Raw genomic sequence first — 19,622 nt, 5'->3', positions numbered from 1 at the left:
AACATCCTCTAGTATTTCCATATGTGCCCCTGCTTCCTTTTAAAATGCAGTGAAATTCGGGTCAGGTTGGTGAAGGAGGTGCCCTGTTGACACCTGTGCTGGAAGAACTGCACTGGCTACCAAGAGGCTACTCAGGCAAGATCAGTGTCTTGCTATTGACATATAAAGCCTAGGACCACTTGGGATCAGGTTACCTCTGGGAGCACCTTATCTTGGCTTGTACACTCCTGCCTGGTCACTTACATCCCCAAGAGAGACACACTTAGTAGTGCTGTAGGCTCCTGAAGTTCATCTTACATCCGCTAAGACCAGGGTCTTTACTGTGGCAGCACCCGCCCCTTAGGCTGCACTTCCAATGAATACCAGGCAGGCATCTACCGTATTGCCATTTGGGTGGCTGCTTAAAACTCTATCCATTTACCCAGCCTTTTCCTGAGGAGTGACCCAGCTATGTTGCTTTATTAAGCTAATTTAATGAACAGCGATGCATGTGTGTGTGAGAGAGAGAGAAATTTTATTGTTGTTTTTATGCTTATTTACCACTGCGATTTCCCCCACTAAATGACTGTGGCATAGAAATGTTTGCAAATAAATAAATAAATAAATCTGGTGGCGACAGAATGCAAAAAGTCAGGCTGGGCTGAATTCTCAGCATATACCAGCATCATGTATATAGCTGCTCCTGCAGCTAGAACCTGGCACTGGAACTTTCCACTGAGCTAGTCCTCAAAAGAAGCCCTGATTTAGGGGTATGCAAATATTATTTGCATCCTAATGCTTACAAAGTATATTGGGATGCCAATATTAGCTTGGAGCCATCAATATTTGCATTCATTCTCAGGCATATCTTTGGCAACCGGGGAGCATATTTATGACATACTGCCAAACTGAGCCAGATCCTTGGTCTTGATCCAGTACTTTCAACTGCCTGTATTCTACAGAGCCTCTCTCAGTGCTGCTTCCTGTGATCATTATAACTGGCAGTGCTAGGGAGTAGAGACTTGAGCATGCACTCTACCGTTCACCTTCAACACCTCCAAACTGCCTAAGGCACTCACCCCTCTACCTACTTGCTCAGGGTAATTGCGAGATATTAACCCACAACTGCGGGTCTGGTCTATGCCAGGGTATAGATACAGAACCCCAGAACTCCCTTGTCCTTTGCAAAACAAGGATTTCAATATTCTTTTCACAGGTATCAATGGAGCCATTCTTAATCACCTGAGGCACAGTTCACATGGTTGAAGAGCAATAATATTTCTGCCATGGCAATACTACTTTGTGTACATCATTTGCTTTACATCAGGGATGGGGAACCTCGGACCCTCCAAGTATCATTAGACTTCAACTCCCATCAGTCCCAGTCAGCAGGACCAATGGCCAGGGACGCTAGCAGCTATAGTCCAGTGAAACAACTGGAGGGCCACAGGTTCCCCATCTCTGCTTTATGCAAACATCCAATGGCACAGAGGCCTAGTTCATGTGGCTCTTCAGAAGAATCACAGGAAAAGATAATTCATTTGGGGCATCCAGTTCATGATGAGCATTATCATTTGGAGGAGGAAGAGGAGTCCGCACCTCCACCACATAGGGATATTAGTTCCCCCTCCAAATGTAAAACTGAGCAGTGCCACACTCCCCTGGATATTTCTTGACAAAATGTGTGGATCATGGGGCGTTTAAGGGTATACTTCCCCTAGCATGGTCTGCATGCATGCCACAGATATGCCACCTTGGGTTCCATGTTGGAAGAAAGGTGGAATATAAATGTTAGGAAGTAAATAAGGAAACATCTGCTCAGTAATGTACTCCCATCTCCACAAGCCATTTGTCTAAACTAAACAGCAGCCTTCAGGTGGTGGAAGATTTTAACAGCAATCCAAGCAAAGGGATTTGCTGGCACCTTTTACCAAAAGCTTTATTTACACTTTGATCTCCTCCTTTGTCTCTCCATTCCCCACACCCAGGGCCATGTAAAATTTAATTAAGAAGTTTATTGTTGGGCCTCCCAGCTTTCGGGGAAAGAGAAATGAAGCCAATTGCTTGCAGAAGAGAGTAGAAAAATGTCACCTGGAAATGCGGCTCTGGCTGTTTGTAATCATACAAGAGAAGAACAAGTGAGGAGGGCAATCTTAAATTAATTAAAATGGCTCACTGTAAAACTAGAGTCTGGAACAAAGGGACCCCAGTGACCCTCGGATGAAAGATGTGACACAGCTAGAAGTGGCATCCTCTGATTTTTTTAAAAAAGAGCTTTAGTGACTGGAAAACATGAAGGCTCAAGGATGCAAGTTAAAGCAAAACACTTGTGTATGTGTTTAGCGAGAGGGAGAGCGGGAGAAAGATCCTCACATTTTCTATAATTGTCTCTCAGTGGGCATGACCCAGTGTGGGCAGAGTGGTGGGGCAGGACATAGAGGTTCTAGCTGCATCCATGCACACATTGTGGGTTGGAGCAAATGTGTTCAGTGGTCCCAATCCAGTTGTCTGATGCTGAGCAAGAACAGAGTCTCTGCTGCTATACCATGCAGTTCCCAGCCATCCACGAGAAGGCAAATACCTTCCCATGGGCAATTATTATTACAAGACCTCATCGTGTCCAAACAGCGCACCAAAGTGTGCACTATCCCACAGTGCTAGAGCCATGGACTGAGAACTGTAGTCTTTTGTAGAAATAGGGTACTGCCATGTCCCTTTCACCAGCTGTAAACCGAGGCAGAGGGGGGTGCCATTTACCTACCAAAACACTCCGAATTTGGTGAAGGGGTAAAGTTGATCAACCTGCAGAATCCACAACAATCAGTGTAACCATAATTATGACCATAATTATGGTCATATAACCATAATTATTGGGCTGAACTGGTTCGTGTGGATTCTGCAGATCCAACTGCCCACCTACTTTATCAATCTAGTTTAGAGAAATGAAGGAAGCTGATGTTGTGAATCAAGCAGAGGTTTGTTTGTGGTTTTGAGGGAATCCCCAGTGTTTTCTCTGCAAATTAAAGACGGAATCAACCTGAATCTCATAGGTTTAAATCCATTTTGCCCACTACAGTTCTGGTCCTAAGGAATAGTTTCTCCACTTGGTTGACAGGTCAAGATGAAGAAAGGAAATAAACACCACAATGGTTGCTTTCAGACATCACACAAGCCCTTTGCTCATATGGGGCAAAGATTGTTAATTGGGTTTTGGACTTTGCATTCAAATGGGTTTGAATCTAGTCCAGTGAAACTAAATCTAAGGGATTTGTGAACCCTCTCAGTTAAAAAAGAGACACACATGTTGTAGGTAGGTAGATGAATGGATACATAAACAGATGGCGCATTTTCTTCAGAATGATGAGGGACAGAAACTTGCTTTCATTTTAATTAAAAGTTTATAATATCTCAGGAGTCTCTAGAAGTAACTAGCTTCTATGCTGCAAATTATCACTGCAACCTAAAGAAGCATGCAAAAAGGGCATAGGTGCTCTTTCTTCTCTGTCAGTGGGAATCCATGCAACTTACAGTATGGCATAAAAAATAATTGGACCTGGGCAAAACCTTGGCTTTTGTGTGCTCCGTTAGTTGCATGAGATCTGATTCATATATGTGTGGCATGAAATTCATTCATTAAGTCCAGCACTCTGTAAATGACAACATTTTTTCCTCCCTCAAAGTAATCCGACAAATATCCTTTCTCAAAGTAAATTAATTAACTTGAAAATGGTTTAATATCCTGTAACAAAATAATCTTCCAAGACTTCAGTTTCTAATGGGTGGACTTCCTCCAGGAGGCAGAAAGTACAAGTCTGTAGTCGGCTTTCCCCTTTAATCAACCAACAGCGGGAAGGATGAGCTTCTATGCTTCCAGCACCATGAGAGTTAATCATCCTCCCTTGTGCCATCCAGGGACATCCATCAGCAGTAAAGATGCAGGGATGGTTTCACAAGCAAAGGATGGAGTACCGAGATGAAGGATTTCATTTTAGAAACAGGCCAAGAGAAGATGATAATTTAAAGCAGGCAAGTGCATCCTATGATCAGGCAAATACTTTCTGGTAATAAAAAGGGAAGCCACAGAGGATAAAATAGCCAACAAATGAATGAATGCACCATCAGCCTGAATGATCTCCCGGTAGTCACGATACCCTCAGAATGGGACCCTCTTGATTTTAAGCCTATAATGTTATGCCCCAACTTCTCTCTCTGAGAAGAAAGCCTTTCATATAGCAGGAGGTTTGGTGTGTCACCTGCAGGAGAATTTCCAGTATTAATATTTCAGCAATACCAATCTTTCAGAATACACTTTAAAGCTCTCAATTTCATCTCCCGCTGTCATTTTTATATTTTATTAAATGTCCTCGCTTCCTCTAGTGTTAGCCACCATGCTTCCTGAACGCTTTCCCTGGCTGTATTTGGGATCTCTCGGTTTCCAGTGCTTTTGCCCCCAGGGCTGCATAGATCAAGGAGAGGGTAGCAGGAGGTCAGCTGAGCTAATTAGGTGGTGCTATTCTGAGTTACAAGACTACTGATGTTTCTCTTATCTGTCCAGCAGAAGGCATGGTGCTTCCTACCAGGTTGTAAAGTGGACAGTTTGACTATTACTCATTTGCAAGAGAATAAAATAATCTTGGTTTGGAACAAGTTCCTAATACTGAGAGTTGACATAGATGCAGGACTAGAATTATGGATCTGTTCCTTTTTATATGCATTATGGGACTGTAGCTATGTTCACATTGCATTCATCAAAATATACCCCTGGCACCTGGTCTCTTAATAATGTGCTATATAAGCTCAATAAGTCTATACTGCACATATTTGAAGGATGGTAGCAAAGATCTTTACTTACTATATGTTCAACCCAAAGTTCTGTCTGAAAAACAAAATGCTGGACAATAAAATGAACATGGGACTTAAAGGGTCTGCCTCACCCTTAAGACCCAATTACTATATGTCAGCTTTCACCAACTTGGTTTTGATTAAGGCTGATGGGAATCATAGACCAAAATATATGGAGGGCACCACACTGGCAAAGGCTGAAGTGACACTGACTCATGGTGTCAGTAATGCACATCTGAACTTGACAGCCTGCACTGTAAATGTACCCATCTCAGTACAGTGTTGGCCAGCCAGTTGAAGCTGTGCCCCGTTGAAGACTGATATTGAAAAAGACCCTTGCCTGTCATAGGCAGTGCATTCGTATGCATATCAATTCAGAAGTAATCCTCACTGAGTTCAATGGGACTTACTCCCAAGATTGCAGCCTAAATCACATACTGCAGCACTAACTTTCCACTCTTCCTTGCCCACCACCCAACCAATGCACAGGTCCACAGGCAAAGCCTCACATCAGAGATGGAGAAACCCTTCTTTGGTGGAGGGCCACATTCTTTTCTGGTCAACTTTCTGGGGGCCACATGCCAGAGCTGGCTGGGGTTAGGAAGCAAAAGTGCCCCAAGCAATTAATATAACTTGGATAGCTCAGTTAGTAGAGCAGGAGACTCGTCATCTCAGGGCTGTGGGTCCAAGCCCTATGTTGGACAAAAGATTCCTGCATTGCAGTGGGATGGACAAGGTGACCCTCATGGTCCCTTCCACCTCTACAATTCTATGATTCTACAAATCTATAAACTTTACCCTTTGTGCAGTAGGATAGTTTCTATATAAGGATTTAAATGTATTGCTTGCAGTTTGGTGCCTCTAACCCAGGACTGACTGCAAGCAGCTCCAGCTATTATTGGGGGGGCCTCCCCCCCACTGCCACCTCTACCCCTGCCTCCGGAGAACTGCTTAGTGCAAGCATAGCCTTCAATACACATCCTACAAACTTTTGCATTCATTTGATCCCAACATCAAACGGTGCTTGATAGGCACCATCAACAGAATAAAAATGGCGCTGACACACCCTGCACAATCAGCTTTGGACAGACAAGACTGTTAGTTGGGAGGGAAGTTGGGGATATCCTGGGTAGTTAGTCAGAGCCGTACAGGGGAAAAGTCAAAGAGAAGCGCAGTGTTAAAAGACGAAGCTAATGTAATTCAGGCAAGGCTTTGCAGACAGAGCCAAAGGAACATAAAAAAGGAAGAGAGAAATGATTTGACACAGAGAAGGGAGGCGATCCCAAGTTTCAGAAGTGTCATGGCAAAAGGCACAAAGACTAGTGTGAGGAAATGAAAATAAGCGAGGGGGTGGACTGGTAGCACATGAGATTCTTTGGTGCAAAAAAGGGGGGAAATTAGAGAAGTGAATGAAGCAAAGGAAAGGATGGAGAGAGCTTTAAATGGAACGGTGCTAGAGACTTTGATGCAGATGGAGGAAGGGTGCTACTGTCTGCTAACAGGGCCAAGATATGAAGTGGCAGGGAACCAAGCCATGACGGCAGTACCTTAAAGCATTCAATTTGAAAGGAGATAGAAGAATGGCCTGCCAGGTCCACAGCCAAGATACAGCTAAACCAAAGTCCAGGCTAATTCTATGATCCCACTGCCTCAGGAAGCTCCTACCCCAAAGCAAACAGGAGCGAAACATTGTCTTGAGCCTGTGCATTTCCAGCAGCACATTGCCATTGGATGCAAAAGCTAACACAGCAACTTTGACACAACATGAAGGAAATGGACTATTTCTGTTTTTTAAAAAATATATACAGTGGTACCTTGGTTTACAACCCTAATCTGTTCTGGAGGTTCGTTTGTAAACCAAAACAGGTTGTCACCCAAGGCACGCTTTCGCTAATGGGGCCTCCCCCCAAAAAAATTAACGTAATCCAAAAAAAAATGGGTTGTAATCCAAAAAATGTTTCCAAACCGGGACACACACTTCCAGGTTTGACATGTTTGTAATCCAAAACGTATGCAAACCAGACTGTTTGCAAAACAAGGTATATAAATATTGCGTGTAAGGTTGTTTGGGAATTATAGGGTTAACTTGTTAAACCTGGCATGACCAGTGGTCAATCTGGAAGCTGGTAAAATCATTGTGAAGGGCGCAGATTGCACATAGGTGATGTCTGCTGGGGGAGGGGGGGTGACCCTAGTACTTCCTTCGGTTTTGTGAATTCAAAAGTAGGGCAGTCATGGAGCCCCAGGACTATCTGGCTAGTAACTTGCTTTGGCTTTCAGATCTGGTGTGATCTCAGGATACAAAGGAAACACACCCTGGAGGGTTACAGACATGGCTAATTGGATGTAATTCATTAGATGTAGGGTTTCTAAGGAGAAAGGGAAAGCAGGCTGCATTTAACTCTTTGTTTATTTGTTCGTTTGCTCCATTGGGAATCTTATGAAAACCCTTTTTTTTCCTTAGGAACTGCTTTTTTATTCCTTTTAGTAAACTTTTAAACTCGTTTCATAAAAGGTTTGCGGTCTACTTGAACATATCACTCAACATCTGTGTTTTTAATTTGTTTTATGTTTTTATATTGTTGCAAGCCACTGTGATATATTTTAATTAATACACAGAGCGCCATGTTTTACGTTGTCTTGGGTGTCCTCAAGGAGACACAAATGGGATTTGAGGCTGGTTGGTGAAAGGCAGCCTTGCAGAAAAATAAAACGCTTTTAACTAGTGGCAGCAAAGGTCTAAAGTGAAGGGTGAGTGAACAGGAGGGGACATTCTGCTTGACCAGGAATCCCTGACATGGTACAGGACCCAGAGAACCTGGTGTTCCATAGCACAATCTGGCAAACATAGAACATAGGAAGATACCTTTTACTGAGTCAAACCACTGGTCCATCTTACTCAATAATGTCTACACTGACTGGCAATAGCTTTCCAGGAGTTCAGATTGGGCTCATCCTAAGGCCAGGCCAAGATATTTTGCTGCCTGAGGCAAAGGGCAAAATGGTACACACATGAACCCATTCCTCATATAGTAGTGAATCTACTACTAGCAATCGTTACCTCACTAAGTTGTTTGGATTTGAATTCATCTAGGGCAGCAAAAATAGCTTGAGCCAGCTCTATCTGTGGTCCACAATTCTATGCAGAGTTGGGTACACTTAAACAAGGATTGGGGAGCTAGGGATCTTCCAGATCCCATCATGCCCAGCCATTGTGGCTATTGGTCAGGGATGCTGCAATCTAACAATGACTGCAGGGCAACAGGTTTTCCTCCCTGACAAACACGCTGGTTTCAATGGGCTTAAAAAGTGCTTACACATATGTGTTGAACTGTGGTCTCTAGAGAAAGATAAAAGCTACAGCAAGGCTTGAGCTACCCAGCCATATCCAAGCAGCTTAACTAATTTGTTTTGTAACCCAAATCCAAGCAATACATTGAAATGTGAGCATATTAAGAAACTGTAACCCTCCCTGCACTGGATTAATTGAAATAGGGACAATCCTGACATCAGATTCACAACTAAGTGGAGACAGGGGAACACACTGTTCCAGCTGCAGCGCTCTCAGTCCCAATGAATATATTCCAGGCTTCCTCAACCTTGGCCCTCCAGATGTTTTGAGACTACAATTCCCAGCATCCCTGACCACTGATCCTGCTAGCTAGGGATCATGGGAGTTGTAGGCCAAAAAAACATCTGGAAGGCTGAGGTTGAAGAAGCCTGATACATTCCTGTTTAGTGTCATGGGAGTAAGTTATTCAGCAAGGAACCTAAATGAACCATCTTCTGTGCCACTATCTGTTGAGGAATCTGGCTAAGAGTCTTTCTAGCAGAGTCTTTCTGGCTAGGAGTCTCTGCTAAGCAGAGCTATCCATTCCAAAATAAAACCAAGTATTGTCCCTGTCACCATCCTTTCTTGTTAGAGCCCTTAATTAAAAAACCACCTGCCACCTATTACAGCCCATCAGGCTCCCAATGTGCATCTCACCAAGGTGAGAGGTAAAATAACAGCATCAGACTGACATGTGCACATTAGCAGCCAGCAATCCCACCAGAATGCCAAAGGCATTCATAACCAGCCTTACCTCCAAAAAGGAGCAGGCAGAGAGGCACACACTTCCAGACCTTTCTATCCAACAAAGGCATTTCCAGTTCTTTGAGCAAAGGGTGTCAGATCCACAAGGAAGAGGAACAATTAATTACTGTTTAGATTTTGCACAAAGGACTCTAGATGCATGTATGTATACAATTAATTACTTATTGTCATAGATAATTGCATGCATATAAATGCTTACAATATATAATTAACACAAAGAACAGAGAAACAATCTTAACTAGAGGGAGCGAAGCCACAAGGACTCAAGACTTTCACAGTTGCATAAACCAGGCTCTGGAAAATAAAATAAGAACATTGACCTTGTAGCGTTTTTCTAAAACCCAGGAAGTCGGGGCCTCTTGACTGACTAGCCCAAATTACATTTATTCAGAAGTGTATCATTGATTTTCAATGGGGCTTTCTTCCAAATCAGAATGCTTAGAATTTCAGCCAAAGCCAAACAAGGAGCCCCAAATCTCTTGACAGACAACACACTTCATCCAGCACAGCAGAAATGAAACGCCTTTCTTCATTCCTCTGGCTGTTCATAGGGATGGAAATTATAACTGATAAGAAAGCCAAGTTCTAAACCAGAGATGAAAAACTTGTGGGCCTGCAGATGTTTCCGGGCTGCAACTCTGATCATCCCTGGCTCAGACTAATGCGAGTTGGGAGTCCAATATCTTTCACAATGCATAAGCCACAGCTACCCCATCCCTGTGCAAAATGTTCTGGCTTGTCTCAATAATGCCCAACACCTTCAATGGGGTGAAGAGAAAAATAGCATCCCATGCAGAGAGTGGAACGTGGTTGCATTCCTCCTTGAAGTCAGACAATATTTCTTCAAATGTTTCAAGCAGCCACATTTAGCATCAGTGAAAGCTTCAGGACAATTTAACATTTATGTTTCTTTGAATGGGGCTCATATGGTCTGTATTTCTCATTCTGCAATGTTTCCATGTGACTCATCCATCTTTACTTATCTGAGATTAATCAAGAGCTGAACTTTCAGCAGCAGTCACCTCACATCTTTAAGAAGTGATCAGTCTATCTGTTAATGGATGTGAAACTCTGGACTGGTTCATATGGTGTCAACTGGCTCTGCCCAGGGTGGTGATGAGGGCATGCCTTTGCCCATGATCACAGAGAACAGGTAGCAAATGAACAGGCACAGCTGCAGAACTCTGGTAGCAATTCCCACTGTCATGACGACTGATGTTCAGTTTCTGCAGTTACTAATGCAGCAATTCCAGAAGGGTGGCCAATGCCATGCCAGTCTGTTGCAGCAAAAAAACCAAAGAGTCCTGTGGCACCTTAAAGACCAACAAATTCAGTCATTATGACATAAACTTTTGTTGCATCCAGCAAAGTGGGCTTTAGTTTAGAAAGTTGTTAAGACTTCACGGTGCCACAGAACTCTGTTGTTTTTACTGGGTTGCTGCCACTGTCTCAGTAGATAATTTCTACTGGATCCCTAAGTGTGCCGATGTCTGTTGGCATCGGTCGCTGTGATGTTAGGGCAGAAGAAAGCTCTTGAAGCTCTTGAATGAATGACCAGGAGGGAGAGAACATGCCAGTCGGGCATGTGTCTCTACCAGGGTCCTACTCGAGTGTAGGAAGAGCTCCTAACAAAAACCCTGATTCATAATTCCCTAACACTATACTACTAGCAAAGATAGCCCTCTCTAAAAGGGCAGCCACTGGAATCTCCCATGGGCCTTGGATGCCAAAGTCTTGGTGTCTAAAGTCTTAGGAAAGATAGCAATTGACGCTAGACACATATTAATGGAAGTAGAAATGGCAGCAGCCTAATTTTCAGAACACAGATGACCCCAAACATCCAATTATAAGCTTAAGTCAATTGGGAGGAATGTAATTCCTGACCTACCAGGCGTGACCTCCCTCCTAATTGGCTTGACCTTGTGGTTGACTGTGTCATATGCTTTCTGATAGCATACAGCTCCTGCCTTCACTTCATCACTTTATGGTGAAAGGAAAATATATGTTATGCAGTTTACCAGCTATAGGATTCTAATACAGTTCCAGCTCATTTCATAAATTTCAGAAAGCCTAACCCAAAATCAACACTTGTACAGATACTCTCTAACCTAAGATTTGCTTGATTTTTCCCTCTCAGGGGCTTTTCATGTGCTGGTTTTTCTCCCCCCCCCCCCTAAATATACAAAAAATATTTTTCACACATATTTTTCTATGTGTGAAGTAAAAAGTGAGTCTTATTTTTCTGTTGCAAAATACACAGATCACACAGCTGATGTGGACACTAGCCATATAAAATGTACAATACAGTTGATAGGAAGCAGGAATTGCTAGAGAAGTGATGAGGAAGGGCAGAACCAGTGGCAGCAGAGGAACAAGTAAGTTCAATGGTGCTCTCGGGGCAGGACTTTGGGACAGAAGTCCCCCACTGAGCAGAATCAGCAGGAGAGGCCCCAAATGCAACAGGGCTGTCCTACAACATACTGAAGTAAGTGAATACAGTGGTACCTCGGGTTACATACGCTTCAGGCTACATACGCTTCAGGTTACACACTCCGCTAACCCAGAAATAGTGCTTCAGGTTAAGAACTTTGCTTCAGGATAAGAACAGAAATCGGGCTCCGGTGACGCAGCAGCAGCAGGAGACCCCATTAGCTAAAGTGGTGCTTCAGGTTAAGAACAGTTTCAGGTTAAGAACAGACCTCTGGAACGAATTAAGTACTTAACCCGAGGTACCACTGTACACATTGTCGTCTAAAAGACCAGAGTCTGGAATTCCCTTACTGCACCACTAGGTAAGTTGAGGCCAAGGTAATAAGAAAAGCCTTTGCGGTGGGAGTAGATCTTGAAGCAGGACTTGAAGGAGAAGGTAGCTAAATCCTGATGAGGAAAAGGAGGCTATCCAAAAGAATGTGAAGAGAAAGGCAAAAGGTAGTGGGAAAAGCCAGGGAAAAAGAACAATGGATGATTCATTTGTTTGTGGTGGAAAACCCATGCAAACCTCTTCTCCCCATGTGGGTAGTAAAAGCAGTGAATGCTCATTCAGAGGCTCCATAACAGACAACATGTGTCTCTCACATCTCACTCTCTGGCCAACGCAAGTATTCTATTAAGGGACCAGCACAGCCCCCCTCTTTCTAAGGTCTGCAGTACAAATTCACATTCAGTTGTATTAAACTAAGCAGTTTACTTTTGGGTAAACTCCCAGAAGATTGCATTAGTATTATTATTCCACATTAATATCTAATGGAAGAGATGCTGGAGATATATAAGCAGGACTGGATTCGGCTCCATAGCCCCCCATTGTGACACGCAAGCTACAGTCTCTCTGCTATATGCAGGGAAGTGGGATGCAAGAAATCAACTGATTTACTTTGGTCCATATTACGGACACTCATAGTTACATATGCACGTGCATATACATGTGCATGCACACATGTTCCGAAACGTACTTCCCTAAGCCTATAGCTGAAAGTGTGAGTGTTTCCTGATCTGCCTTAAAAAGAAATTCTCTAGCAAGTAAAAACACAATTTCTCATTTCATTTTTTTCTAAATGCTTTTCATTATTCTTCATTTGAGTATGCTCCCCCAACTTCTTCCTAAGTGTCATGCAGCTTCTATTCTCCATTAGCATTTTTAATAATAAAAAATCCACTCTTTCCTTATTCCCTTTCTACCAGTTTTTAAAACCCCAGGAGAGATCTGTAGACTGAAATTAACTGTGTGCCAAACAACTACTTTTGCCAGTTCCCGACGCCTGCCAAAAGGCAAGGAGGAGACTTTGACAAGTCAAATCTTCACAAAGAGAGAGGGGAAGCCGGGATGCAACCCCTATGTGCTCAGCACGTGAGCAAAGTCAGAACTGAAGCACCGAGCTGCTCAGGAGAGCATAGCACAACCTACGCAGTGAGGGGACGTGCCTTGGTATTCCCTGCGCCCCCTCAGATGCTTTGCATCTCCTCTGTGCATTCAGAAAACATGTTCCCCAGCAGCAGCCAGGCACGGATGAAGTCTTGCGGTCAGGTATATAATAGCTTTGAGCTCTACTGTGAGCCAAATCGCTATTTCACCCTGCCCCTTTGGGCCAATTGCTTGACCTCCTTATGCCACAATCAAGCCTATTGTCAAATTGGGTAGACAGAAGCACGGCTGCAGAAGGAAGGATAAAAGAGCCAGCCACTATTTTTGATTACTAGCGTGAGATGGAGGGTGTTTCCTGATAACACATGAAAGCAGCAGTGCTTCTCAGAGTCAAGTTGAGCATTTGACTTTCCCTGTAGGTTCACAACAGTGCCCGGTTTTTAAGAGCAAAGCTAATTAATCACAAGCTGCAGCCTTTGCATTCTCCCACGAGGGAGTAAGAGGGGAAAGTCCCCAGAAGCAGGACCTCTAGTTACAGACATCGTGGATATCACTTGTTCATTAACATGCTGGCTCGTTCTTCCCTTCGCACAAATGCCACAGTGATCCATGCCATTCCATCAGTGAAACGCAGCATCTTTGCAGCCAGATATTTCCAGCCCAAAATATCAGGGAGGGAACCAAGAATGCTACTGCAGTGTACTTGGCTATTTGGCACCATGTAACAAGTCCTTAGTTTTATTAGCAGAGATCTAGTATTATTTATCCATCCTAGTAAAGAAGATCATCATCTGACATTTGCCTTTGGACAAAAATGACATCTTTATTTTCCCAAAGTGCCAGAAGCATACTGAACTGAACCAGAAGCAATCAAGTACTGTACTGAAAACCCGTATCAGTGACTAGCTCCTTTGGTGAATCACTGAACACTTAAGACAGAGAAACAACTTCTAATTTCACTGCATTGATCAAAGCTGTTAAAAATCAGGATTCCGCAGTGCTTCTCTAGACATGGCACATCTTTAGGACACCCACTATTGCTTCTGTTCTTAGTAATGTGGTGCCCACGGCACGATGAGGTGAAAAGTAGCCTGCACTCAAGTCTCCATTGCTAGGCAAATGGTGATAAACTAAAAGTAAGCCTTCCAGATCAAAATGTGTATGAGGCTGTTGTTCTTTTCTGACAATGTAGAGGAATAGGCAAGACACCAAAGGTTTTGGGCCCCAAACGACCAATAACGACTGGGAAGTAAAAACTGTATGAAAAGACAGAATATGGAATTTTCAGATCTGGATGTTCCACTTGGTGCTTGTAATTGTTCTGTGCCTGGTGACAGTACATGCAAAAAGCAATAAAGGAGGAGGTAATAATCAGAACATTGCCTCCGGTGGGCTTTCCCCAACACTCTGTGCACAGTTTTGCCTCCTTCCCAAGCCTTTAATGGCAGAACTGACTAGAACCTTCCTGGCATCAGGTTAAAATAAAATTGAAAATCCTTCTTATGGCCGTCCTAGGAGCATTATGAAGCAAGATGCTAGCTAGCTAAGTCAACCTAACAATGCCCCTTTCATTGCTCTCTCCAGCAGACACATTGCCTATAATGTAGCTGCATCCTCCAAGCGCAGCTATTCAGAATAAGACTTCAAGGGCGCCACCTTTTGATAAGACTGGGTCCAGGAAATATATATGCATACACACACAAATGGAATCCGTCAGGCAAACTTTTAGGAATCCTTCCTGTTATTGTTGTTGTTATTATTATTATTAGACCCTTTTATTGACTGGAAAGAAAAGGCTCGGAGTTGCCTCTGATTTGTTTGAAATTGTTTCCTCTTCTTTCATTGCATGTCAGCAGAGAGGCGAGGAGGGAGGGGTACGTGCCTTTCCCTTAATAAATGAAACGCCAGGCTCTAAAGTACGGAGAAGGCTCACGCCCCTCCCTCCCTCTCAGCCTGCGCGTCCCCCCACCAACCGAGCCCACACGGACCCACTGAAGGGTTTCCAGGGACGGGTGGGGCGGAAGAGAGAAAGCAACTGCATTACAAGCCATGTCCAGAGCATAACTCTCTCTCTCTCAGAGGGAGAAGGAAGGTTGCAGGTTTTTTTAATAGAGAAAGAAAGAGCCTTTCTCTGAAACAAGCCGTCTGACCGAACTTTCCTCCAGGAGCTCGTATTCCGCGTTTCCCACCGCCTAATAAAAAGTGGGGACCGTAGGACTCTCCCTCCTTCCCTGGCACCCACCAGCCACCCAGAGATGACACGGCTTTGGGATCTGTCGCGCGTTTCCCCAGACCGTGTTTATTCCAGCCCAGCCAATGGGGATGGGAAAACTTTTCTTCTTCTTTTCGGCAAAGCAGGAAAACAAAGGGAGTGGACTTGTGTCTGCCCAAGCATGGCACTACTACGACCCCCCAGCCCAGCCCTCCCGCCCCAGCCCCGAGGGGCCCTTTGACTCACGCTGCTGTTGTAGCCGGACCAGTGCACCATGGCTTGGTTGTGGGCCGAGTCTCCGGCCAGGGCAAAGGTCGTGCTGCTCAGCCTCCACTCTTCTCCGCCGCCTGCCGCTCCCCTCAGCTTGCCGGTGCGCCCTTCCTCGCGGGACCCTTTGCCTGGCGCTCGCGGCGCTTTCTGGCCGTCGGTCAAGGAGACGCCCCAGGCGCCCGCTTCTGCCCCGAGGCTGTCCGGGGCCAAAGGCTGCCGCTCCTCGGCGCTTCTCCTGGCCCTGCGCTCACGAGGGTTGCCGCCCGGCATTTTGCCAAGAGAGACTCCTGCCTCCTCCTCCCTGGCGGCTCCGGGCGCCCGCTCCGTCTCCTCCCGGCCAAGCGCCGGCGAGTCTCCGCTGCCCCTCGCCCTGGCCGAGAAGAGTTGGCCGGGCGTGGGGCTCCGGCGCGCCCTCCCGGTTCCCTTCAGGGCGCCGGCGGCCGCTCCCCGGCGCGCCCCGCCGGCGCTCAGCCCACCCACCCCCCGAGCCGCCGGCTGACCCCTTCCCGGACCCCGATCCTTCCGGAGCGCTTCTTCCCTTCCTCCTCCTCCTCCTTCGCCGCCTTCTCTTTCTTCTCCCTCGCCCCCAGCACCCCATCCTCCGCCGGGTTTCCCCGGCAGGGCTTCCCCTTCGCCGCCGTCCCCGCTTGGCCCAAGCGGCACTCCCCGAGGAACCTCCAGAGGCGGCGGCGGCGGCTGCTGCTGCAGAAGCTGGACCCGGAAAGATGCCGGAGATGTGGAGAACGAAGCGGCGGCGGCAAAGCAAGAGCGGCAAGTTATCTCAGCGCCGGTGAAACGCCAAGTGCCCAGCCAGAGCCATGTCGAGGCGATCCAAGCGATGGAGCAGCAGCCCGAGGACCAGCCAGAGCCTCTCTCCATGCCTCGCAGAGAGAGTTGCTTGTTTGGGGTGGGGGGGTGGGGGAGGCAGATCCTTTAGAAAAGGAGGGAGGGGATAAGCTGGTTGATTCGGAGGGTTCCTTGGCAGCCAAAGGTCTCTTCTTCCACCTTTTCCTCTCTGATGACGAGCAGTTGTTTTCTTTTTCAAACAAATCCCCACCGCCACACACAAAAACCCGAAACAAAACCACAGACACACTCCTGTATAGTTGGGACTCTTGTTCTTTCACTTGGTGGATTTTCTTTCTCTTTTCTTCTTCTTTCTTTTTGTCCCCCCCTTCCTCCCCAAAAAAGTGCTTTTCAGTGAAACTGTTCACGTTCGAGGATTTGATCAAGTAAGAGGATAGCACCACCAAGGGGAGGAGCTGCTGCGCCCCAGCGAAACGCAGCGGCTGAACTAGACCGAGCCGTGCACCAACCACGCTGCACTTCCAGCGGAATCCGGCGGTGTGTGTGCGCGCCCGCGCGTCGGTGCCTCTGTGTTAGCAGAAAGAGCGAGTGCGAGAAACTCACACGGGCGTGCGTGGGCAAGGAAAACAACAACAGCCAAGGAGGAAAGCCGATAGGAGGACCACCGCCGGGGGGTTTTCTCCTCGCGTGGCGCCGCGGAATGGGAAGCACCGCCGCTTTGGCCCTGGGGAGGCGAGTGGCGGGGGCGAATGGGTAGGCGCGGGCTAGAAAAGCGAAGCAGTCAGAGCCAAAGATCTCCCGGGTTTCCCCAACAGCCAGAAATGGACAGCTTTTCTTTCTCCTGCTTTGATAGTCTCGTAACGGAAGCCGCTGAAGTAACAGGCTAGGCTGTGTGTGTGGTGTGTGTGTGTGTGTGTGTGTGTGTGTGTGTGTGTGTGTGTGTGAGAGAGAGAGAGAGAGAGAGAGAGAGAGAGAGAGAGAGAGAGTTTAAACCTGATCTGTTCCTGTTGGTTCGTAAGGAAGTCCCGCTGCTTCCAATAGTATATCTACCCAGTCTGCATAGAATCGCGGTTCTGGATTTCTTGTAGTTTGAGCGCGGAAAGGATCCTGAGTATTGCTACTGAGCATCCACAGCGATCCGTGGCTGATTGGCAGCCCAACCCTTTGCGCGTTTCCTCGGAAGCAAGTCGCGCCGAGGCTTTACTCCCAAGTAAGTGCATAGGACCGAAGCCTTATGTGGAAGTAAATTTCACGCCTTTGGAACTTCCACGGAAGACTCCATGCATGCACTGATGCTGTCGACTCTGTGAGTCTCTGAAGCGCAACACACAAACACAAAAATACATTTATGTTACTATTTCCACACTCAACAAAAGGCTAGGAATCCAGATCCGCGATTCTGTACAGACTTACTTGGGTGTAAATCCAACTTGAAATAAAACCAACGGGACTTTATTCCGTGTAAAAGTGGTCAAGAGCCCAGCTGTCAAGCGCAACAAATTTCCCTCTCTAGGATGATTCACAGGTCTTCGCTGTGGAACAGCAAGTTACAAATGAGAGGGGGGGGTCCCTAACGTTCTTTTTATAGGCGGAGAAATGCTAATAGAAAGGATAAACTGTGGTCGTGAATTTAAAACAATAATACACAACAGCAGAAATTATGCCCCCCACACCGCTGCAAAATATCCAAGTCGAGAACAGAGCTCATTACAGGTGGATTTCCCCAAGAGACTTCCCTAAACCGAGAAAGTATAAATGGTGGCTGCAGGAACGTGTGTGTTTTAGTATAAAATACATCGTCCCTGTCCCCGGTCCTACGAATGCCTCACTACAGAAGAATGATCCCCGCTCCCCAAAATTGGGGTTGTTTTTTGAACAATACTTTTTGCAGTTTATTCAGACGAGTGGACAGCTCCTGCAATCTCCCCCCCCCTCTCCTGAGAGTGCAGTTAGTGCATTTAAAGAGTTAAGGCGTGAGCCTGCAAAGGCGGTTAGAAAAAAACGGGGGGGGGAACCACCTCAAATCCTCTCCTCTTTCCTTCGGTTTCGTCTCGAAACCGTCACGTTCAGTCTATGGGAAGCCATAGCCGTCTATTCAGGTGCTGTAAACAGGCTGATTAGTGACCCTTTCCCCTGCGGGTAATGCTGGGATTCTCCACTCCCAGGCGCAGTCGTCCATTCTCCTTCAGCTGCCTTTATTGACTGATCTACCTATCTTTTTAACATGCTCCATTCCAGGGACTTTGCCTAGGAGACGGCCTTAAACACAATGCAGATGTTTGCAAAGAGAAGCAGAAGAAACTTGGTTCTATAGAGGAACGTCGGAAGCTGCCTTGATCATCGGTTCATGCAGCTCAGTATCAACTACACCAGGAGCGACCAACCTGGTAGTTCTTCAGATGCTGCTGGACTCCACCTCATATGAGCCCCTGCCACCCTGGCCAATGGACAAAGATGGTAGGAGTTGTTGTCCTGCAACATCTGGATGGAGTCAGGTTGGCTGTCCCTGGTCTATACTAACAGCTGCTGTATGGAATAACAGTCTTTCCCAGCTGTACCTGCAACTGCTAGGGAATAAACCTGGGACCTTCTTCGTGCAATGCATGTGCTCTACTGCCTAGTAGAAATTGTTTTACAGAATGCAGTGAGGCTTGTCACCTGCAGGGGAGGATGTTGACAATCAATTCCACCCCACACCTCTGCTTTCCACTCAAAACTTCTCCCTGCTCCAATCACAGGAGCCAGTATCTGTAACATGGAGCCTTCCTATTCAGAGGCTGCAAGGTGTCTTTTAATACCAGATGCTGAGTGCAAACAGCAAGGGAGACCAGTTGACTTCATGTCCTTCTGCTTCTAAGCTTCCCAGAGGCATTTACTTGACCCTTGTCAGAGAAAACAGAGTGCTGGACTAGATATAAGCAAGCAGCTTACCCAAGGCAGCAAACTGAATTAAAGACATTGGAAGTGCTAATCCCCAACACTCCCCAACCTCATAATTTTCACTGCCAGTGCTTTGTCCCATCATTTGCTGACACGCCATTGGTATGTCATCCTCTGAATTGCTTACTGCTGCACCTCAGTGCTTAGCTATCCTTACCCACCCAGCCATACCCAGTTGTCAGTCACAGCTTTCTTCAAAATAGGACATCAGTAGCAATGTGGGCATACCTTATGTCAGCACTTGAAAACATGTGGCTACCCTAGATGTTGTTGGACTACAATGCACATCATCCCTGACTTTTGGCAATGCTGGCTTGAACTGATGGGAACTGCAGTCCCAACAATCAGGAGGGCCAAACGTTTGGCATCCCTTGCCTTATGTCAGATTGCTGGAAGCCCCATCTTGATGGATGATTTGAACCTCTGTGTCACAGAAAGTACCACTTACCAGAGCTGGAAATTCAGCTACCTCTAGCATGTTTTTGCAATTGTGGGTAAAATGTTCATGGTTATGATTACTTAACTCCTGCTGGACAATCCACATGGTGCACTCTCAGTTATGCCTGAACAATACTGTAAGGGGCTAGAGTTTGCAAAGGGCTGGTTTGATTGACTGT

At 46.0% G+C, this 19,622-nt stretch overlaps 1 protein-coding gene across 1 annotated transcript in view; it reads right to left on the bottom strand.

Moving 5' to 3' along the window:
* The window catches only part of SORCS3 (sortilin related VPS10 domain containing receptor 3), a 399,928-nt gene extending 383,141 nt beyond the window's left edge, over nucleotides 1-16,787 (bottom strand). Inside the window, exon 1 of the mRNA XM_081912026.1 lies at nucleotides 15,235-16,787. Coding sequence (XP_081768152.1) covers nucleotides 15,235-16,137 — 903 coding nt within the window. The 5' untranslated portion in view covers nucleotides 16,138-16,787. The remainder of the gene's footprint in view (nucleotides 1-15,234) is intronic.
* Nucleotides 16,788-19,622: the final 2,835 nt, after the last annotated feature.

Source organism: Podarcis melisellensis (assembly GCF_964234715.1).
Source record: "Podarcis melisellensis genome assembly, chromosome: 5".
NCBI lineage: Eukaryota > Metazoa > Chordata > Lepidosauria > Squamata > Lacertidae > Podarcis > Podarcis melisellensis.
The sequence above is the reverse complement of the archived record's forward strand: the minus strand, read 5'-3'. Positions and strand labels throughout refer to the sequence as shown.